The 24,841-nt window shown below is 44.6% G+C and overlaps 1 protein-coding gene across 1 annotated transcript in view; it reads left to right on the top strand.

Moving 5' to 3' along the window:
* The window catches only part of INSC (INSC spindle orientation adaptor protein), a 180,186-nt gene extending 174,025 nt beyond the window's left edge, over positions 1–6,161 (top strand). Inside the window, 3 exon segments of the mRNA XM_082269791.1 lie at positions 310–465; positions 622–698; positions 5,984–6,161. Of these exon segments, the coding sequence (XP_082125917.1) occupies positions 310–465; positions 622–698; positions 5,984–6,112 (362 nt within the window). The 3' untranslated portion in view covers positions 6,113–6,161.
* The last annotated feature ends 18,680 nt before the right edge of the window (positions 6,162–24,841 follow it).

The following is a 24,841-nucleotide window of genomic DNA, read 5'->3' as shown; positions in this document are numbered from 1 at the left end:
CTGCCCTAGGCCTGGGCCTTGTTGGCCTAGGCCAAAATACAGCACTGCCTATAGTTCTACTTTTATCAGGAAGTCATGAGTAAGGCCTGAATGGCCGAAATGCGTTGACATCTTTATGGCTGTATTCGTTGTTGTGGACTGTGCTTCTTAGAGGTTTGGGAAACCTGGGCGGAGCTATGGGGTTGGAGTTTCTCACCTCTCCATTCACAATAAAAAACAAAACTTTGCGTAAATTTGCACTTTTCATGAAATAAAAGTTTCTCATCATATTATACATCCTGTACTGACATTGTGTCTCTGACCTGCCAGGGGTGGAGCTTCTGGTGCAGATGTTGGAGGAGAAGCCTCTCAGTGGGAGTTTAGCGGAAATCTCAGCCTGTGAGCGAGTCCTGCAGAAATCGGCCGTCACACTCGCCCGCCTGGGCCGCCATACCGACATCGCCCGCGCTGCCATAGAGTGTAACTGTACGTACCACACTGCGGGTGATATATACTGCGAATACGCTGACCTCTGATCTCATCACTGTGCAGGAATTCCAATCACTTTCATGTTTTATTTTAATGAAAGTTGCAAAGCTACTAATGTAACCGTATAATAGGAGATGTCACCTCTTCCTGCAGGCATCCCCCGTCTCATTGCTCTCTGCCGCCATCCAGAGGAGAGGTACAGCAGTGACGCCGTCCTGGTTGCTTGTCTGGTATGTAGAAAATACTCTAAATAGAAAAAAATATGCACCAAAAATGTGTGAATATGTTTAAAAGTGACAACAAATACATTGCTGATTAAATATTCAAATCCGAAATGTATAAATAATCCCAAGTGAAGAAAAACAGATATCCCAGAGGTACAAAATCACACTTCTTCAATGAAAGTGTTCTCCTAGGGAAAAGGCTACATCCCCCACCTTCCCCTACAGCCCGAGTCTCCAAGCAAAGGGCCCCTTTATTGTCCTTCACACGTTAGGGGACCCGGACTGGTGGTCAGTGAAAGTAAAATAAAGACATAGTGCCTGTGGTCAATGGGTGGAGGAATATTGTCCCATCATTGGTGTCAGTGGGAGGAATAGTGTCCCATCATTGTTGTCAGTGGGAGGAATAGTGCCCCATCATTGTTGTCAGTGGGAGGAATAGTGCCCCATCATTGGTGTCAGTGGGAGGAATAGTGCTCCATCATTGGTGTCAGTGGGAGGAATAGTGTCCCATCATTGGTGTCAGTGGGAGGAATAGTGCCCCATCATTGGTGTCAGTGGAAGGAATAGTGTCCCATCATTGGTATCAGTGGAAGGAATAGTGTCCCATCATTGGTATCAGTGGGAGGAATAGTGTCCCATCATTGTTGTCAGTGGGAGGAATAGTGCCCCATCATTGGTGTCAGTGGGAGGAATAGTGCTCCATCATTGGTGTCAGTGGGAGGAATAGTGTCCCATCATTGGTGTCAGTGGGAGGAATAGTGCCCCATCATTGGTGTCAGTGGGAGGAATAGTGTCCCATCATTGGTGTCAGTGGGAGGAATAGTGTCCCATCATTGGTGTCAGTGGAAGGAATAGTGACCCATCATTGGTGTCAGTGGGAGGAATAGTGTCCCATCATTGGTGTCAGTGGGAGGAATAGTGTCCCATCATTGGTATCAGTGGAAGGAATAGTGCCCCATCATTGGTGTCAGTGGGAGGAATAGTGCCCCATCAGTGGTGTCAGTGGGAGGAATAGTGCCCCATCATTGGTGTCAGTGGGAGGAATAGTGCCCCATCATTGGTGTCAGTGGGAGGAATAATGCCCCATCATTGGTGTCAGTGGGAGGAATAGTGCCCCATCATTGGTGTCAGTGGGAGGAATAGTGCCCCATCAGTGGTGTCAGTGGGAGGAATAGTGCCCCATCATTGGTGTCAGTGGGAGGAATAGTGCCCCATCATTGGTATCAGTGGAAGAAAGTGAAAACCTCACCACAAAGGTCACTTTTAGCATATTTGGAGGCACAACCACATTACTTGATAAAATTGACCGCAAAGGATAATCATCTCTCCAGCTGAAAAGAAAGAGAAGTAAATCATAGTGCTCACCGCTAAAAAACCAAACACTTTATTAAAACAAAAAAAAATTTGCTCATATAAGATAAAACCAAACAGGGGGCCTCACCCATGGGATTCAGTGCTGTCCGGGAGGAGTGTGACCAAATATCCTGAGACAAGGATCCCTGCAGTCCTCAAGGAGCCAGCCAATCCAGGATCACTCCCGCTCCACCCTACGCGTTTTGTCACAAATTATTTATTTATTTATTTGTATACAGAAAACGGCAATCTGCTTCACAAATTGCGTAGCCGTGTCTGAGAAAATGTTTGTTTGCTTTGAGTTCGGCTAAAAACATTATCCAAAAATTAGCAAAAGATCTTTTGTCATTTAATGTAATAAAAATGTAAGTTCAGTCTGGAGCCACTAATGATAAACGTCAGCATTGCAACCATGGCAACCGTACTTGGCACTGTAAAACCTGGACCCTCTGCTCCTGCAATAGGCTCACTGTCTCCTCCAGAAGACTTCATAAAAAACTTCAAATTACAGGAATCCCCGTACCTCCTCCTCAGGGTTACTGCACTGGAAGCGCAGAGTGCTATATACTAGAATAAATCCTGATGTGTGATTGGCTGCTGCTGCCATCTTTAAGTATGATGGGAAACATTGATATACCGTCTTTATGGTTTGCTTCTCCTTAATCTCCTTGAAGTCCAATGACTTTTCCTAGACTGAGGTTATGCCATGAGTCTGCTGCAGGTGGGGTGGGGGCATTTCTCCAGTCTCCCCTTCCCCAGTAATTAAAAAAGAAAATTTTAACTTTGCAGAAAGAGGAGGAAGCATCTCCACTTTCTTCCCTCCCACAGTGATCAGACTGTACATTATAACTTTGTAGAAGGAGGAGGGGGGATCTCCTCAGTCTCCCCTCCCCCAGTGATCAGATTGTACATTGTAACTTTGTAGAAGGAGGAGGGGGGATCTCCTCAGTCTCCCCTCCCCCAGTGATCAGATTGTACATTGTACCTTTGTAGAAGGAGGAGGGGCATTTCCTCAGTTTCTCCTCTCCCAGTGATCAGACTGTACATTATAACTTTGTAGAAGGAGGAGGGGGCATTTCCTCAGTCTCCCCTCCCCCAGTTATCAGACTGTACATTTTAACTTTGTAAAAGGAGAAGGGAGCATTTCCTCAGTCTCCCCTCCCCCAGTGATCAGACTGTACATTGTAACTTTGTAGAAGGAGGAGGAGACATTTCCTCAGTCTCCCTTCCCCTGGTGATCAGACTGTACATTGTAACTTTGTAAAAGGAGAAGGGAGCATTTCCTCAGTCTCTCCTCCCCCAGTGATCAGACTGTACATTGTAACTTTGTAGAAGGAGGAGGGGGCATTTCCTCGGTCTCTTCTTCCCCAGTGATCAGACTGTACATTGTAACTTTGTAGAAGGGGGAGGAGGCATTTCCTCAGTCTCCCTTCCCCCAGTGATCAGACTGTACACTGTAACTTTGTAGAAGGAGGAGGAGGCATTTCCTCAGTCTCTCCTCTCTCCTCGTGATCAGACTGTACATTGTAACTTTGTAGAAGGAGGAGGAAGCATTTCCTCAGTCTCCCTTCCCCCAGTGATCAGATTGTACATTGTAACTTTGTAGAAGGAGGAGGAGGCATTTCCTCAGTATCCCCTCCCCCGAGTCATCAGACTGCAACATTATAAGGTGAGAGGCTGCAGCAGGGGGCTAATCTGCATTAGACATTTGTGAACACAGCCAAGATCTGCACAGGCACCAGAATTTACATGAATGTGTAATCTCTGAGCCGCCATCTCTGTCCAGGAAGTGACACTGGATGATGCCTGAACAAAGATAGTGCCGTTCTTCTGGAAAGAAAATGAGATGAAGGCGTGGTCAGGGGGAGTCCTGTGATCTCTGGAAGGGTCACACTGACACATTACTGAGCATGCTGCACTTATCATGAGAGAATCTGATGAGAAGTCTGTAACGGATCCCCAATACTCCGGCTGAGTAAATCCGATGTAAGTCTCCCAAATCCCGAGTGATGAAGTGATTACAGCTCCCGGTTCCCCAAACATCAGCCTAGACTTGATGAAGGGTAAAGCGAATCTCTTTAATCCCGGGTCAATGGCCAACTTTTATACAATACAGAGACATAGTAAACACGCCCATGCCACTCCCATAAACACACCCACAAAATGTCCCCAAAATGCTACGTCGCCATGACTCAGCAGATGAAATTTTATACAGAAACATAACCTGAGCTAATTACCTAGATATCTGGACAGAAACAATAGGTGAATGGGAATCCAGACCCAGACAATGTTATAACTAAGATGCTAATTAACTCAGCACTGCAACAAAGTACATTACACATTATCCTAAGTATAAACACAGAACACCTTATTATACAGAAAATAGCAGGAGACCCCAGTAGCAGAATGTCCGTCTCCTACATTGAAGTACATGGAATCCACATCTAAGCAATGCTTTGATTAATTAGGAGTCAGAGACTTCATGGCGACCGTCTACAATAGTCTATGAGGCAAATTCATCCAATGTTCTATCATTCTGATACAGTGTAATTATTGTATTATAGATTTCCTGAGGGATATTCTGGATAAATATTACTGTCCCAGTTGAAGTAATCTAAACCATATTCTCATTGTATGGATAGGTTAATAAGCCCAGAGGTGGTCCGCAGTCCGTGGGTTGGTTTGGTGCCGGAACAGTAGAAATAAATCCGGCGAGCCAAGTCAATCCTGTGAGCCATAGTCAGTGAGCAGGAGGCGAACCTCCGCACTCCTCCAGGAGCCCGTGGTGAACGCCCAGGCAAAGGGACGTTCGTCACATGGTCCACTTTAACCACTTCTGGACCGGAAGATTTTCCCCCTTAATGACCAGTCCATTTATTGTGATACGGCACTGCGTTAATTACTGGACAATTGCGCGGTCGTGCGACGCTGTACCCAAATAAAATGTATGTCCTTTTTTTCCCACAAATAGAGCTTTCTTTTGGTGGTTTTTGATCACCTCTGCGATTTTTTTATTTATTTTTTGTGCTATAAACAAAAAAAGTGACAATTAAAAAAAAAAAAAACTGTATTTTTCACTTTCTGATATAGAACATTCTTAAAAAAAAATTAAAAATCGAGTTTTTTCATCATTTTTGGCTAATTTGTATTCTGCTACATATTTTTGGTAAGAAAAAAACCCCAATAAGTGTATTTTGATTGGGTTGCCCAAAAGTTATCGCGTCTACAAACTAGGGAAAGATTTATGTCATTTTTATTTATTTTTTACTAGTAATGGTGGAGATCTGCGATTTTTAGTGGGACTGCGACATAGCGGCGGACAGATCAGCCCCCTAACTGACACTTTTGGGGGTACCAGTGACATTACTACAGTAATCAGTACTAAAAATATTCACTGGCACTGTACTAATGACACTGGCAGGGAAGGGGCTATCAAAGGGTTAAGTGTGAGCCTAGGGGGTGCTTTCTAACTGTGGGGAGGATGGGCTTGTATTATCAACACAGAGACCTGTGATCCTAAATAGGAGAATCTCTGTATTGATATCAGAGAGAACAACAGTCTGCCGCGTTTACAACAGCAGACCGCCGTTCTCTCTTCACGGGGAGTGATTGCGGGTGCCCGGCGGCAATCGCAGCCACCGGGCCCATGCCTCGGCTTCCCCACTGTCGAGTGGGTGTGGGCGCACGCCTCCGGTGGGGCAGGCGTACCCACAGGAGCGCTCCCGCGAACTTCCATACAGATACGCCGATTCGCGGGAACCTGCCGCCGTATAACTGCGCTGATTGGTCGGCAGTCGGCACGTGGTTAAGTTAGCCAAAAAGAGTATCATTTAGAGTAAACTTATAATAATCAGATGTTGTATTTTTTGATCTCGCATCCAATAACTGAAACAGTAAAAGAAAACAATGTCTGGTAATGATTTATTGGTATTTTTCAGGCGGTGTTGCGCAGGTTGGCGGCGGCGCATCCTGACGGCATTGAAGACTCCGACTTACAGCAGCTGGTCAAACCCCGACTGGTGGACTCCTTCCTCCTCTGCTCCAACATGGAGGAGAGCTTCGTATAGCCGAGGACTTCATTCTGAGGAAATAATATATACAAAGTATCCGAATTCTGCCATCACAGAAGAACGATCGCTCCGCTCCAAGTGCCAGTCATAGAATCTGCAGAAATCACATTTATACATTGTAGCAGCTGCACGATCCATGAGATTGTCCCGGAATCCCTGTGCCGGATCTTCTACAATCTGCCGATCCCAACAACACATTCAGCCGACGAACAATCAATAAAAATATTTATCTGTCTTTTCTACGGTGCGTTATTTTGTAGCCAGGAAATGTTTTGATATGAAAGAAATAAATTTATACAAATTACATCATAAAAAATTGACGACCTTTGTAAATAAAGAGACCCGAGAACGCAAAATATCTCCGCGACTTATTCTGTGTTATTTTATTTTATTATAGAAATAAAGCAATAACTTCAATCTCTGCATCTAAACATTTACTGTATATATCTCTGACATATACCACAGCGCTGTACAGAGATCACTGAGCCAATCAGTCTCTGTACCAGAGGAGCTTACACTCTAATGTCCCCTCCCCAACAGTCACATCAGTCTCTGTACCAGAGGAGCTTACACTCTAATGTCTCCTCCCCCACAGTCACATCAGTCTCTGTACCAGAGGAGCTTACACTCTAATGTCCCCTCCCCCACAGTCACATCAGTCTCTGTAGCAGAGGAGTTTACACTCTAATGCCCCCTCCCCCCCACAGTCTCATCAGTTTCTGTACCAGAGGAGCTTACACTCTAATGTCCCCTCCCACACAGTCACATCAGTCTCGGCATCAGAGGAGCTTACACTCTAATGTCCCCTCCCCCACTGTCACATCAGTCTCGGCATCAGAGGAGCTTACACTCTAATATCCCCTCCCACACAGTCACAACAGTCTCTGTACCAGAGGAGCTTACACTCTAATGTCCTCTCCCCCACAGTCACATCAGTCTCTGTACCAGAGGAGCTTACACTCTAATGTCCCCTCCCCCACAGTCACATCAGTCTCTGTACTAGAGGAGCTTACACACTAATGTCTCCTCCCCCACAGTCACATCAGTCTCTGTACCAGAGGAGCTTACACTCTAATGTCTCCTCCCCCACAGTCACATCAGTCTCTGTACCAGAGGAGCTTGCACTCTAATGTCCCCTCCTCCACAGTCACATCAGTCTCTGTACCAGAGGAGCTTACACTCTAATGTCCCCTCCCCCCCAGTCACATCAGTCTCTGTACCAGAGGAGCTTACACTCTAATGTCTCCTCCCCCACAGTCACACACCATTGTTATTATATTTCTTATACAATGTATCAATCTCTGATTCTATAAAGTATAGATGATGTCATGGCAGTGAATACAAACTCCATCCCGGATGCTATAAAGTTCTTCAATCCGCCATTGCGGGCGCCGCGCCTTCCTCTGCCGGCTAATTAGGCGATCCTCTCTGATGAACACTTTACATTACATACCGGGTGGATAATAAGCGGCAACAGGTAGTTTGTGTCGCAGAAATTGTCGTTCTCCCGGCGGTAAAATTTCCGAGATGAGATCGCTGCGTTGCTGATGCTCAGCAGGTGCCAAACCCGGAGGGAGCGCGGGAGACGCAGGCACGGCATCTGCATAGTTTGCATAGCATGTTTGATGGGAAGATTTATAGACTTAATTATGTTTTTACAGGGAAAACGCCTCGAAGGCCACCAGCAAAATCTGTTTAATTCAAACAACAATGGAGCCGGGACGGCCGGGGCGGCACATCAATGGGTTGTGCTGAACTGATGATACAATTCACAGTGCAGAGGAGGTGCCCAATCCACCCGCTCAGGGCAGCCATCTTCATCCGGCTCTATAGTCCCTGGCAGGGCTTTTTTTTCTTAGAGAATAGGTGAAGGTACTCCCTCCTTCTGGGTCACCCCTTGTCCTCCACCCCCTACCCGCCTCTGAACACCGTACCTTGGCCCCACCCCCTACCCACCTCTGAACACCATACCTTGGTCCCACCCCCTACCCACCTCTGAACACCATACCTTGGTCCCACCCCCTACCCACCTCTGAACACCGTACCTTGGCACCAACCCCTACCCACCTCCCAGTACCGCCCCTTTTAGAGAATATAGAGCCAAGTATCATTTTGTGGTGCTAAGTCATTTGTATGGAATTTCTTAATGATAACAAGAAAAAGCAGTAAATCCACCTGGAACGATAGATCCTGCCCCACCCACCCAGCAACAATAGACCCTGTTCCACCCACCCAGCAACAATAGTTCCTGCCCCACCCACCCAGCAACAATAAATTCCAACCAACAAAAGACTCCTGGCAAAAAAAAAAAAACAACAGCAGCAATAGACCCACCACATCAAACATACACCCCGGGAGCATTTGTCCACCAGAAACAACAGATCTCCCAGAAGCCAGCAACAATAGACCCCTCTCTAAACAGTAGATCCCTACCAACAAACAGGCCCCCCCCTAGCAACAATAGATCCCTCACTAGCAACAATAGATTCCCCAGCAGCCAGCCAGCATCAATAGATCTTCCAGCACACTTCAGAACCTCTTGTCATTACATACATTCAGTCCTGGAGGTGCCGGAACTTTCCCCCGCGTTCCCGCTGAAAAAAAAAGCCCTGGTCCTTGGACACCCCACTGCGGAAAACCTCCCAGTGTCTGGTCACCGGACATCAGGACTCGGGATGGCCTTGCGGTTTGCTCGGCGGTCGGTTCGCGGCGAATTTTGCTTGTTTGCTACCCGCCAAATTTGCGAAGACATGGCGTTGTTCGCGGCGGCCATGTTAGTTTACATTGGGTAGAACTTTGACCCATGACACAGCCGTCAGGTGGAACGGGACAGCTAACATTTCAGCACATGGACATACCCCCTACCCTATAAATAGACCTGAGCTGTCGGCTATTTCACATTCCGCTTTTTGCAAGTGTAGGGAGAGGTCTGCTGTGTTAATGAGGGAGAGATTGCTAGACACATATAGCGCTGTGAAGATCCACAAAAGTCCTTCTCAGGGCTGGTATTTTGGTATAGGTCTACTAGTATCTTTTCAGGTTAGGGACAGGTATCCAGTCGGTGCTTTAGGGGCAGTTAGAGATCGGCAGCAGTGACACAAATCGCTCTGTTAATATCCACAAAAGTCATTTAAAGGGCTGTAAATTTTTTGGTATTGCTGTGCAGTGCATTAAAAAGGGGGTGGGGAGGGGGTTATCCACAGTATAATATACTTTGTAGAAAGCATATTATAGTGGATTAGTAGTATTATTGTGCACTGTGCAGCATTGTGACAGGTGTGGTGACTGAGCGTTGCGGCAGCAATACTACACACAGTGACAAAAGCACTTATAATGTATTATAACTGGTGTGATAGACCAATGCCCCCCCCCCCCCCAATACCACATATTGAAGCGGGGTGTTATCTGAGTATACTTTTACATGTATATTTGTGTCCTGCAACAATATTCCCTTTTTTGCTGAGTGAAGTCTGGTACACACAGTGCCAAACTCGCTGGCCAATTTTTTGAACTGGTGTGATACACCAATGGCCCCCCAATACCACAGATTGAATTGAGGTGTTATTTAGCAGTATAATTTTCTAAGCTTGTATTTTAGTCCTGCAAAAATTTGGCCTCTTTTGCTGTGTTAACTCTGCTACACACAGTGACAACAGATACTGGCCATTTATTTGTAGAACTGGCGGACCGACGGACCGGCAGATAGGGAGGAGAGGCAGGCAGAACTTGCATTGCACAAGAGGTACAAAGCAGACTGCAAATGTATCAGGAGCGAGCCATCAACCATGTACAGTCACATCTGGCGCTCCCAGGACGCCGTCACATGGCTCCGCAGTGTGGGCTTTTTTTAATGTGTCCATTGCTGACAACCTTGTTGCCATCTGCAGCCTCTGAAGTCAACGCATAAGTCGCGGTAAGCCCAACACTCACCTAGGGACAACCGCCTTAAGAAGGCACCTGAAATCCCATCACCGAGCCCAGTGGGAGCAACACCGTCAGAACCCACAAAGCCACACTCCATGCTCTCACCGTCCAGCCTCTTCTCCTTCTCCTGTCTCCTCACAGTTGGCCAACGCTCCACCTTCCATGATGCCGTCGTTATGTTGTTCTGGATAAAGGCAGGCTTCTGTGGCTCAAATGTTGGAGCGTAAAAAAAGGTTTCCGACAGGTGTCCGACTACATCGGGTTAATGGCCGATGTGGACGCTTTGAGGAGTGATGAATCCCTGGACTACTGGGTGGGCAGGCTTGACCTCTGGCCAGAGCTTGCACAATTTGCAATGGAAATGTTGGCTTGCCCCCCCGTCCAGTGTCCTGTCCGAAAGGACGTTCAGCGCAGCAGGGGGGATTGTGACCGATAAGCGCACTCGCCTAGCTCATGACAGTGTAGACTACCTCACATTTATAAAAATGAATGAGGCATGGATCTCTGAGGAATTCAACACATGTGACCAGTAGACCATGTTTCATTGAAATTCCTCATGACAGGCCACAAATATCTGCCAGACTGCCATCCACCCACAACAATTCCTGGTCCTTGTCATCGCTAAATACAGCGGCATAAAAGGTATTTCATGTCCATTGAATGGCTAATTTTTGGGGCCTATACAGGCCGACACTTACTTCTGTATACTGTGAATGTCTAATTTACCTCTAGCCATCAAATACACTACGCTCTTTGCTGTCAGTTAAACCCATGTGGGCTAATTTATGGGGCCAATACTGTCCGACACTTACTTCTGTATCCTGTGAATGCCTAATGTACCTTCAGCCACAGAATACTATGTTCTTCGCTGTCAGGTAAACCCATGTGGGTTAATTTTTGGGGCCTGGAATGGCCAACACTTACTTCTTTATCCTGTGAATGCCTAATTTTTCAGACTGGAATTGAAAATCAATGGGTCTGTAAAGGTTCTGCCAAATTGTGGAATGGATGCGGACCCATTTTACAGATGTGTGAATGGACCCAATATGTATTAGACATGTATTTACCGGCTGCTGTCAGTTCTGGCTGATTTATGAAAAAAAAAATATATTTTTTACTGTAAAAAAAAAAATTAGGGCAACTTTTTCAATTGCAATACTTCTGTTATGACATTGTCCATGTGCTGGGACTATTTGTGCACAGCTAGTACGTCATTTGTGGCTGCAAATATGACCTAAAAGGTTTTTAAAATTCGCCTCCCATTAAAGTCAATGGGGCCCGCTGCGAACTCGCGGTTCGCAGACTTTTGAGAAAATTTGCGGCTGACGTTCGTGAACTGCCCCGGCCAATGTTCGTCCATCTCTAATCAGGACTGGCCCTACCATAGGTCCCGCTGGGCCAGGAAGGCATTGGACCCAGGGAGAACTTTGAGAGGGGCGGTAAATTGACGCCCAAGGTTTTTTATTCCAGCAGTTTTGTGTGTCATCAGTTTGCCCATCTCATACTGCGGCCCGTAGTACAAGCTGATACCCCAGCCGGGTTAGTCCCCCCCAAATCAACATTTTTGAATAAAACATATGCAGTTCGTTAGATCTTTGTTAGATCAATTGTTGTTTGTGTTAGATCCCACACAGAAGAAGCAATATTAACAGTTATTTGCTGGGGGGAGCTAACCCGTCATCAGCCCCCCACCCCTTATCAAAACATTGACCAAACAGCTATTTGTTAGATCCGGTAAAACCAAATGCTTTTAATGTTAGATCTCACATAATTAGAGAGTAATCAAGTGATTAATAATGGGGGGGGGGGGCTTGCCCCCCTTATCAATTTTCTGGGCAAAAATCATTCAGGCTAATAGATATTTGTTAGATCCGGTAAGTGATTTTATCTAACAAATATCTATTAGCCTGGAGGATTTTTGGCTGGAAAATTTGATTAGGGGGGACAGCCCCCCCCTACTTATTAACCACTTCCAGACTGCCTGCTAATTTGACGTTAAATACCAGAGTTATGGCAGCAGATAGCAGATTTTTATATGGGGGGGGGGCGGTCTGCTTTCTCATAAAAGTGGTCCCAGCAGTGGATTCGCCGCAGGATCACTTTTGTAGGCGGCAGGAAAGGTGCCCCCCCCCCCCCTCCCGACGCTTCCCGGTCGTTTTCCCCACTTCCTGGAGCCGTCGGTAGCGGGGAAAACTATCCAATCCGCTCTCCTGATGGGCAGGAAGTCGAGTGAGGGAAAGATGGCCCCCGCTCTATGTCCTTTGAGGACCGGAGCCACGACATACATCGCTTCCACCTAACAGCCCTAAAGGGCCCATTTTTTTTTTTGCTTTTAAGTGTAAATGAGAGATGTGAGGTCTTTTTGACCCCAGAGCTCACAATAAAGAGGACCTGTCCTGCTTATTTCTATTACAAATACGACGTGACATAAAGTATTGCAACAATCTTCATTTTATTCTCCAGCGTCTCTGCTAAAAAAAAATACATAATGTTTGGGGGTTCTAAGTAATTTTCTAGCAAAAAATACTGATTTTTAACTTGTAAACAACAAATGTCAGAAATAGGCCCGGTCCTTAATGTGAGATCTAACGGTAAAACCACTTCATCTTAAGGCCCGTACACATTTGACGGAAATCGGACGAAATATCCTCCAATTTTTCTCTCTCTTGCTCAGCGTTCATAACCGTTTTTAGTTGACAGTGCATAAATGTTTACGAAATAAATTTCTCGTCTGATTTTTTTTTTGGGACATTTTGTTCCTAGACTGCTGGGTCGTCAGCAACTTCAGATCATGCGCAGTCTTTTGTATCTGATTTTCCGCGGACGTACTGCATACACATTTTGGTGTTTGTCCCTCCGTTTTTTTTTGTTGAAAATGTCGGCATCGGCTGCTGAAAGTTGTGTGCACACTAGCTGAAAATTGTATGATTTTACCTCGTACGGGAATTTTCAGCATATTTTCTACTAGTGTGTACCCCACTTTACCGGATCTAATGAATATCTACACTGAACACAATTATAAACCCAACACTTTTGTTTTTTCCCCCATTTTTCATGAGCTGAACTCAAAGATCTCAGAATTTTCTATGTACACAAAAGGCCGATTTCTCTCCAATATTCTTCACAAATCTGTGTAAATCTGTGTTAGTGATCACTTCTCCTTTGCCGAGATAATCCATCCCCCTCACAGGTGTGACATATCAAGATGCTGATTGGACAGCATGATTATTGCACAGGTGTGCCTTAGACTGCCCACAATAAAAGGCCACTCTAAAATGTGCAGTTTTATCACACAGCACAATGCCACAGATGTGACAAGTTCTGAGGGAGCGTGCAATTGGCATGCTGACTGCAGGAATGTCCACCAGAGCTGTTGCCGTGAATTGAATGTTCATTTCTCTACCATAAGCCGTCTCCAAAGGCGTTTCAGAGAATTTGGCAGAACATCCATCCGGCCTCACAACCACAGACCACGTGTAACCACACCAGCCCAGGACCTCCACATCCAGCATCTTCACCTCCAAGATGGTCTGAGACCAGCCCAGGACCTGCACATCCAGCATCTTCACCTCCCAAGATGGCCTGAGACCAGCCCAGGACCTCCAAATCCAGCATCTTCACCTCCAAGATGGTCTGAGACCAGCCCAGGACCTCCACATCCAGCATCTTCACCTCCAAGATGGTCTGAGACCAGCCCAGGACCTCCACATCCAGCATATTCACCTCCAAGAGGGTCTGAGACCAGCCCAGGACCTCCACATCTAGCATCTTCACCTCCAAGATGGTCTGAGACCAGCCCAGGACCTCCACATCCAGCATCTTCACCTCCAAGATGATCTGAGACCAGCCCAGGACCACCACATCCAGCATCTTCACCTCCAAGATGGTCTGAGACCAGCCCAGGACCTCCACATCCAGCATCTTCACCTCCAAGATGGTCTGAGACCAGCCCAGGACCTCCACATCCAGCATCTTCACCTCCAAGATGGTCTGAGACCAGCCCAGGACCTCCACATCCAGCATCTTCACCTCCAAGATGGAGCTCCTGCACCATGTCCGCAGCCTCTAACCAGACTACCACCTGCACCATGTCCACAGCCTCTGACCAGACCACCACCTGCACCATGTCCGCAGCCTCTGACCAGACCACCACCTGCACCATGTTCACAGCATCTTACCACCCCCTGCACCATGTCCGCAGCATCTGACCAGACCACAACTTTCACCATGTCCGCAGCCTCTAACCAGACCACCACCTGCACCATGTCCACAGCCTCTGACCACCCCCTGCACCATGTCTGCAGCCTCTGACCAGACCACCACCTGCACCGTGTCCATAGCCTCTTTCCACCCCTGCACCATGTCCGCAGCCTCTCATCAGACCACCAACTGCACCATGTCTGCAGCCTCTGACCACCCCCTGCACCATGTCCGCAGCCTCTAACCAGACTACCACCTGCACCATGTCCACACCCTCTGACCAGACCACCACCTGCACCATGTCCACAGCCTCTGACCAGACCACCACCTGCACCATGTTCACAGCCTCTTACCAACCCCTGCACCATGTCCACAGCCTCTGACCAGACCACAACCTGCACCATGTCCGCAGCCTCTGACCAGACCACAACTTTCACCATGTCTGCAGCCTCTGACCAGACCACAACTTTCACCATGTCCGCAGCCTCTGACCAGACCACCACCTGCACCATGTCCGCAGCCTCTGAGCACCCCCTGCACCATGTCCGCAAGCCTCTGACCACCCCCTGCACCATGTCTGCAGCCTCTGACCACCCCTTGCACCATGTCCGTTGCCACTGACTAGATCACCACCTGCACAATGTCCACAGCCACTGATTACCCCCCATGCACCATATCCATTCACTCTGCCCAGACCACCACCTGCACCATGTCCGCAACCACTGATCACCCAACCAAACCATGTTTGCAGCCACTGATCGCACCCCCCCCCCCCCCCACACACACACACACACACCTGCCCTATTTAAAGCCCTGTTCCATGTGCCCCCTTTATACTTTGAGCACCTGCCCCTCCAAAGGTCTCTGCACGACGGACCTGCTGTTTATAAACAAAGCCATGTCACACACAATTGGTTGAAGAGGATGAACCCGTGTCCTTTCTCAAAATTATAAAACATGTTATTATGTAACGATGAGGTGTCACTGCTAAGGGCACAGTGGGCTCCTAGGTCTTAAAGGGAAATATTTTAGCTCATTTTAATAGCAGTGCCCCCTGGTGAATGAAATCAGTAACTTTTCAAATTCAGTGATCCCGCTGCTCATCTCTGAAGCTGAAGGAGTCTTTTTCCTGGCCACTGCATATCTGAAATGGGGAGGGGGGTTATTTTAAATAAAGATTTTTTTTCAAGCCATTCACCTAATGAGGTATAGACAAAAAGCAAAGTCTGTTTATTTTAAGTAAACAGCTTGGCTCTGAGGAGTCCTCCAACGAGCAGATGAACAGCGAAGAATGAAATTAATGTGCCTCGGCTCTCTGTGATGTGTTGGCCTCAAAGAGCGGCTCAGCAGGGGGGGGAGCTGTGATCAGCCACTCTGAAAAGACGTGTGAATTATTAACTTGCTTCTTCTCAGGCGAGCGACTCGGAACATTGTATCAAAAAAGGTGAAAGATTCCAGAAACTTTTTTTTTTTTTTTTTCCTGGTCATTCCGACTTTCAATAGGCAGAGAAAGAAGAGCCGGGCGATGGCTGACCGGAAAGTCAAGAAGATGTCCACCAAGAAAGTGGAAGACACGGCGGCGCTGCGCTGGGCTAGAGTCGTCAATCGCGGAGCCGAGGCGAGAACCGCCCAGGAGCTTCGGATTCTGCAGAGAGCCCAGAAAATTCAATGCTACGACTTACAGCGAGAGGTTCAGCGTCTCCGGAAATTTCTTTCGAAGCTCAACGTGACATCCGGCTATTTGGAGAAAAGCGTTTCCCAATAATTGTCGCTGCGCCATGTATGGAGGGATAACGAAGAATATCGCACAATGTTACAGATTGGATGGAAGTGCCAGAAAATGATTTATTTCTCCTAATAAGACCGGATCTCAAGGCCTTTGATGAAGCTAAAGTGGACCTGTCATACATGACGCTGATGTAGACGGTGGTGTTGTACAGAAAGACGAAGCAACAGGAATATCAAGTTTATCGACAAACCCCTCTCCTCCATACGAGTCCATGGGGGCTACCAGGTTTGGTTTTCAACCCACATTTATTTCTTTGATTATTTGGATTGGCTCCACTTTCACTCATTCATTATATTCAAGCTTACTTTTTTTTTTCCTACATTTGAAATTTCTCTCAATATGAGTGGATAGGGGGGACAATCCATGAATCCTCAGCACAATCATCAATGGATCTTGCTTGGCCTTCTAATGGCCTTCTGATACTCAAACATTGGATCTCCTCTTCCACACAGACAATTTCTGAACTCAAAAACTATCTTAAGGCTCTCTTACTCAGAGAAACACTGGACATTCCTTTACAGCCCGACCAATCCTCAAAACAATATGAACTCAGGTGGCGCTCCTTTATCAATAAATGTCTTACCCCACTCTGAGAGAGAGGAGATACATTTCTTTCATCTGATCCTCTGATTTACCCCAGAAAAACCACACCTCTATTCCCCTACTCAAATGTTAAGCTACCCTTCATTTCATGTCCCCCTCCCCCCCCCCCTCCCTATTAGTATTATTATTGGTATTTCATTATTCTACCATAGTCCAGTTTCTCCGGGACCTTGCCATTTACTGGTTAAGTAGAAGAAGGCATTATTTATTTGCTCTCACAGAATAATTGGATGTCCAATGTATATCTAAATCTGCAAAGGCCCCCTAATCACAGCTATACCAGAGTATTTACAGTCTATTGTTTTATACTACTTTTTTTTTCTTTTATTTTCTCTGTGTAAAGAATGCATTGTATTCTATGCTCTGCAAAAACCCAATAAAAAATATTTGAAAAAAAAAAATAATAATAATAATAATAATGAGTGGGTGTAATATATATATATATATATATACAGTATATACATTGTATTCTATGCTCTGAAATAACACAATAAAAAATATTTGAAAAAAAAAATAATAATAACGAGTGGGTGTAATATATATATATACATATACATTGTATTCTATGCTCTGCAAAAACCCAATAAAAAATATTTGAAAAAAAATAATAATAATGAGTGGGTGTAATATATATATATATATATATATATATATATATATATATATATATATATATATATATATATATATATATATATGCATTGTGTTCTATGCTCTGAAAAAACCCCAATAAAAATGATTTGGAAAAAAACAATAATGAGTGGGTGTAATAATAATAATATATATATATATATTTATATCTATCTATCTATCTATCTATCTATCTATCTATCTATCTATCTATCTATCTATCTATCTATCTATCTATCTATCTATCTATCTATCTATCTATCTATATAAATATATATATATATATATATATATATATATATAATAATATATATATATAATAAATTATATATATATATATATATATATATATATATATATATATATATATATATATATGTGTGTGTGTGTGTATATGTAGATATTCTGACACTTGTTGTTTTACTAATTAAAATCAGTATTTTTTGCTAGAAAATGACTTAGAACCCCCAAACATTATATATATATATATATATATATATATATATATATATATATATATATGACATGCAGTATTCCTGCAGCGGTCTTTTAAACACAATTTTTTGGGCAAAAATACATTTCACTGCATTTAAAAAAAAAAAAACTAAACAGTAAAGTTAGCCCAATTTTTTATTAGAATGTGAAAGATGATGTTACACCAAGTAAATAGATACCCAACATGTCATGCTTTCAAAATTGCGCACGCTCGTGGAATGGCGACAAACATTGGTACTTAAAAATCTCCATAGGTGATGCTTTTAAAATTTCTACAGGTTACCAGCTTAGAGTTACAGAGGAGCTCTAGGGCTAGAATTATATATAATATAATATATATATATATATATATATATATATATATATATATATATATGTGTGTGTGTGTGTATATATGTAGATATTCTGATACTTGTTGTTTTACAAATTAAAATCAGTATTTTTTGCTAGAAAATGACTTAGAACCCCCAAACATTATATACATATATATATATATATATATATATATATATATATATATATTTTTTTTTCTATAGCAAACACTCTGGAGAATAAAATGACGGCAGTTGCGATATTTTCTGACACGCAGTATTCCTGCAGCGGTCTTTTAAACACAATTTTTTGGTAAAAAATACATTTCACTGCATTTAAGAAAAAGAAACTAATCAGTAAAGTTAGCCCAATTTATTATTAGAATGTGAAAGATAATGTTACCCCGAGTAAATGGATACCCAACATGTCATGCTTTCAAAATTGCGCACGCTCGTGGAATGGCGACAAACATTGGTACTTAAAAATCTCCATAGGTGACGCTTTTAAAATTTCTACAGGTTACCAGCTTAGAGTTACAGAGGAGGTCGGGGGATGGAATTATTGCTCTCGCTCTAACGATTGCGGCGATACCTCACATGTGTGGTTTGAACACCGTTTACATAGGTGGGTGTGACTTGCGTATGGATTCGCTTTTGCGTGCAAGCTCGGAGGGACGGGGCACTATCATTTTTTTTTTGCTTATTTATTTTACCTTTTATTTTTTATTTTTACACTGTCTCTTTAAAAAAGGTCTGGAAATGGTTAAAATGTCTTGTCATTTTAATGTGATTTTGAATTTTATTATTGATTAAAGATGGTGATTATTTGCATATCAATGGAGTCTGTGCACACATTTTTTTCCCACTTATGAGGGTCATTGTATGAAGTGCATAAGATGTATTAATATTTCTGCACGTTGAAATACAGTTTGGAAAAAAAGGGCGGGGGAGGGGGGAGGAGCTCACATCCATCAAGATTGAGGGATTTATATTTATATAGCAGTGGAGGAATTCCCCCCCCCCCCCCCCCATTAGATGTGGGTAAAATTATTAGGTACCTTGTAGGATTTTTATTTGAGGTGGTGTAGTGTAGTATATTCACGCTTGCCCCCCTTTATGACAAAGCCATTTTTTGCGATTCGGCACTGCATTAATTTAACTGACAATTGCGCGGTCGTGCGACGCTGTACCCAAATAAAATTGATGTCCTTTTTTTTTTTACCACAAATAGAGATTTATCTTGGTGGTATTTGATCACCTCTGCAATTTTTATTTTTTGAAAACAAAAAAAAAAAAACAATTCTGGAAAAAAAAAAAAAACAATATTTTTCACTTTCTGCTATATAACAATCCCAGTAAAAAAATAAAATCAAATGTTTTCATCATTTTTTCCAGAGACAATAGCAACAACAACAACAATAAGTTTCAGGAAGTGGCTCTTATTAGATTACCTCTGGGGTCACCTCCAGGAGCGGCTCGTATAACGTCCCCTTCTGGGACCACCTCCAGGAAGCAGCTTGTACTACGTCACCTCTGGGGTCACCTCCAGGAGTGGCTTGTATAACGTCCCCTTCTGGGACCACCTCCAGAAAGCAGCTTATATTACGTCACCTCTGGGGTCACCTCCAGGAGCGGCTCGTATAACGTCCCCTCCTGGGACCACCTCCAGAAAGCAGCTTATATTACGTCACCTCTGGGGTCACCTCCAGGAGCGGCTCGTATAACGTCCCCTTCTGGGACCACCTCCAGGAAGCAGCTTGTACTACGTCACCTCTGGGGTCACCTCCAGGAGCGGCTCGTATAACGTCCCCTTCTGGGACCACCTCCAGGAAGCAGCTTGTACTACGTCACCTCTGGGGTCACCTCCAGGAGAGGCTTGTATAACGTCCCCTTCTGGGACCACCTCCAGAAAGCAGCTTATATTACGTCACCTCTGGGGTCACCTCCAGGAGCGGCTCGTATAACGTCCCCTCCTGGGACCACCTCCAGAAAGCAGCTTATATTACGTCACCTCTGGGGTCACCTCCAGGAGCGGCTCGTATAACGTCCCCTTCTGGGACCACCTCCAGGAAGCAGCTTGTATTACGTCTCTTCTGGGGTCACCTCCAGGAAGTGGCTCGTATTACTTTACCTCTGGGGTCACCTCCAGGAAGTGGCTCGTAATATGTCACCTCTTGTGACACCACCAGGAAGCGACTCATATTACATCACCTCTAGGGTCACCTCTAGGAAGCAGCTCGTATTACATCTCCTCTGGGGTCACCTCCAGGAAGCAGCTCGTATTACATCTCCTCTGGGGTCACCTCCAGGAAGCAGCTCGTATTACATCTCCTCTGGGGTCACCTCCAGGAAGCGGCTCGTATTACATGTCCTCTGGTGTCCAGTCAAGGAAGCAGCTTGTATTACGTCACCTCTAGGGCCACCTCCAGTAAGCGGCTCGTATTATGTCTCCTCTGGGGTCACCTCAAGGAAGCAGCTCGTATTACTTCACCTCCAGCGTCACCTTCAGGAAGCGGTTCACATTACGTCACCTCTGGGGTCACTTCCAGGAAGTTGCTCATATTACATCACCTCTGGCATCACCTCGAGGATGCGGCATGTATTACATCACCTCTGGGCCACCTGAAGGAGGCGGCTCGTATTATTTCTTTTATTGCATTACCTAATGGAAGTGGCGTGTATTAAGTCACCTCTGGCTTCACCTCCAGGAAGCAGCGTGTATTACCTCACATCACTTCCAGGAAGTGGCTCCTATTTCGTCACCTCTGGTGTCTGTCACCTCCAGGAAATGGCTCACATTACATCACCTCTGGTGTCACCTCGTGGAAGGGGCTCGTATTATGTCAGCTCTGGCATCACCTAAAGGAAGCAGCGTGTAATACATCACCTCCAGGAAGTGTCATGTGTTACGTCACCTCTGGGGTCACCTTCAGGAAGCATCATGTGTTACGTCACCTCTGGGGTCACCTCCAGGAAGTGTCATGTGTTAAGTCACCTCTGGGGTCACCTCCAGGAAGCGGCGTGTCACCTCCAGGGTCACAGCTGTCATTCCTCATCTAGGCAAGAATGCAGCTATTTAAGCATCATCTGTGTTTGAATAGCTACAATGGAGCCCAGGGGAAACACTTGTGGTCTAGACCCCCAATGTCTACATAAAGAGGACCTGTCACTTTCCCAATGCTATTACATGGGGAGCTTTTTAGCCCCATGTGATAGCAATGAATTTAAAAAAAAATATATATATATATATATATATTTTTTTTTTAATAATATAAATAAAAATAAATAAAAATAATAAATAAATAATTTGAAAAAATAATAATAATTTCAAAAATTCAAAGCACACCTGTCACCCTGCAGAAACCCCATATGAAAAGCACAGTGTAGGGGGAGCATGTGTCTGTAAATATCACATGTGTAGAATCGCCGCAAACATTGCAGCGAGAGCCAACAGAAAACACACACATCATAGGTTGAACTGGATGGACTGATGTCTTTTTTCAACCTCACTAACTATGTAACTATGTAACTATGTATATGTAGCCATAATTCATTGTTAAAAAGATAACCTGTAAAGGCTTTGGACTACTTCTGAACCAGAAGGTTTTCCCCCTTAATGACCAGGCCATTTTTTGCGCTACGGCACTGCGTTACTTTAACTGACAATTGCACGGTCGTGCGACAATCTACCCTAACAAAATTGATGTCTTTTTTTTCCACAAACAGAGCTTTCTTTTGGGGGTATTTGATCACCTGTGCGATTTTGATTTTTTGCGCTATAAACAAAAAAAGAGCGACAATTCTGAAAAAAAAAACAATATTTTTCACATTTTTTTATTTGAAATTCTGTAAAAATCAAAATTTAACATTTTAGGCCAATTTGTTTTTTGATACATATTTTTGGTAAAAAAAAAAAAATCGCAATAAGCGTATTTTGATTGGTTTGTGCAAAAGTTATTGCGTTTACTAACTAAGGGAAAGATTTATGTCATTTTTATTGTTTTTTTTTTTTGTTGTAAGGGGGGATGGGTGCGCTGATAGTGTGTTGAAGCTGCTCCCGGTATTCAGTGCTTTTGAATATAGATAAATGTATATGTAGTGTGGGGTGCGCTAAACAACAAATAAATAATGAATATATAACATATATCTATATGTGAACCAAATCAACAAAAGTAAATATATATAACATATATCAATCTGTGAAGCCAATTAATAATACAAATCAATTGGTGCATAAACATAAAAGTTCATAAGTGTCCATAAATATGGTGCAGGTGAGTAGAATTGTATTCTATCCAAATGATACGTGTATCCACCACCGAGTGAAATTCATCCTTACCAAACGGAAATAAATAAGGTGCAACTATAAAAAGAACAATAGTATGTATGGTTTGCCACTAATGTCCGATTGCCTCCATCCCTTTGTATACATATCAGAGGCGTAACTAGAACCTTCAGGGCCCCGATGCAAGAAACCATGAAGGGCCCCCCAGACCCCTGGCCGGGGCCCTTCCCTTCAAGCCCGGGGCTCTTCCCACTAATCCTGGGGCTCTTTAATCTCATTGCATGGCCTTTTATTATGGTCCCGCATCAGGATCCTTTCACAAGTTCTGCAGTGGGCCCCCTTCCTGCAATCTTGGGGCCTCCCCACAGTGGTGAAATGCCAGGGCCCGGTCGCAAGTGTGACCTTTGAGATCCTAGAAGTTCACCCACTGGTTTGCTACCGGGCCCCCTGGAGCATGGGGCCCGGTAGCGATTGCAACCCCTGCAACCCCTGTAGTTACGCCCCTGATACATATATAAAAACAAGAGAAATTGTGGGACTTTAAATGAGGCCGTTTGGACATAAAAATAGTTTTTATTTAAATACCATGAATAATGTGATATAAAAAACAACAACAATGACACTGTTACATAAAGATACAGAGATAATGCACACAATAAGTACAGCAATACATAATTGAATCCAAAATAAATACATACAATATCTCCTGGACCAAAATTGGATCACTCAGGAATATAATGGATAAAATATGACACAATGCTCTGTGTGCTCACAATATTGTTATATCACAGTTAGTTGAAAAATATGAGTAATTGCAGGCTCGACGCGTTTCATGGACCTCCGTCCACTCATCAGGAGCTTTGATATTTTGTCTAAAATTGAAGATATAGGTTATATTAATGTACTAGTGTAAATTATGGATAATAATGAGGAATATAATGGATGAAACACTACCTTGGAGCAGTGTCATGTATCCAAGAGCCATCCAGTCTGAGATGGGAAGACCAAAACCAATCCAGGGAGTGTCTGACCCGGGGCTGAGGCATGGATCACATCCAGCAACATAGGGACAACAGGGGGGGATGGACCAAGGGTGGGATGAATAACGAACCATTTGAAGGACTTCAAGGATATAAACCCGAGAGGTAATGGTGGAGGCACCTTAGGGAGCAGGGCCGGAATAAGAGCATCATGGGCTTGGTGCTGAGGATTTTGAAGGGCCTTAAGGGCCGTGCCTTGGCATGGACCCAGAGGAGGAAGGGTGCAGCCATGCATGCTTAATTCAACATGGGATGCTGTCTCTGAAGCCCATAAACACATCTATGCATCGGCAACTGTCCCTCCTTGTCCGGCCTTCACGCTGTGTGGGGAGGTTCTAGAGGGAGCTGCCTGGGGAAGCGAGCATAGAAGCCAGACTTCTGTGTTTACAAGTGACAGAAGAGCGGTAACAGTGAATATGGCCAACCCGGGGCCTATATACAGATAAGGGCCTGGAGCTGCAGCTCCAATAGCCCCTACGTTAATCTGGCCCTGTTAGGGAGCATATACCGTCTGAAAATATAAAAATTGCAATGAATCTATAAAAGATTCTACCGGAACAATTGTTTCCAAAAGTATCTATAAATAGTCAATAGTATTGGGTCAGACGAATGAGCCCAAGAAAGAAAAGGAAAAGGTGCCTATGCAGACCACCAAGGATTTAGTAGCTAGAGAAAGTGATCTATACACAGAGTCAAAGTAAAAGCCTAAAGGAGGGTGTCTATAGATGAGACCCGATGAGTGTGCAAGGAAAGTGATAGGGTGCATGAAGGGATTGCCCGTAACGGGACGTGTATCCAAAAGAAATTGGAAGATAAGGTGCATATAGTCCAAGCAAAATCCTATAAAAAGTCTTGGAATAGATGGGTAAAGGTGATGTGTGCAAAACCCGGAGTGAGGAAAACCAAAACCACCACGAGAAAGGTGAACAAAAAAGTGAAAAAGGGATTTAGTATTGGAAAAGACACCCCTGTTGGGGGGGGGAGGGGGGAGATTTGCCAAAGATTAATGCTGTGAACAAAGTAACGGTAGTGCACAAAGTGAGACCAAATAAGCTAAGGTAAGATGTGATCAGAATTACCAGGAGGTGAAGGGTCCCAATAGGAATGATCGAGGGTCCATCCTAAACAGGTGTCCGATGTGCCGGGGTGATACCACGCCAACGCCATGCTGGCGTCACTATATATATGCGGCTGAGGTGCCTCCTACATCCGGTCTGTGCAGACCGGACATTGGTGGGAACAGACCGCCTGTGACGTCCCGCAAGATCGAAAGGTTGCCCTGGTAACGTGACGGCATGAGTCGTCACGCACCATGCAGCCTTGCATGGCGCCGATGGAAGGCATGACACCCCGCCCCCGGCCCGGATGTGAAGCAGAGACAGGCGGAGGGGGAGGTGGCTGGCCGCCCATCGCAGCCCCGGTCCGAAAGCCTGGATTGGTTCCGAAGCA

This window comes from Pelophylax lessonae (genome assembly GCF_965119305.1).
Source record: "Pelophylax lessonae genome assembly, chromosome: 10".
NCBI classification, from domain to species: domain Eukaryota; kingdom Metazoa; phylum Chordata; class Amphibia; order Anura; family Ranidae; genus Pelophylax; species Pelophylax lessonae.
The sequence above is the reverse complement of the archived record's forward strand: the minus strand, read 5'-3'. Positions and strand labels throughout refer to the sequence as shown.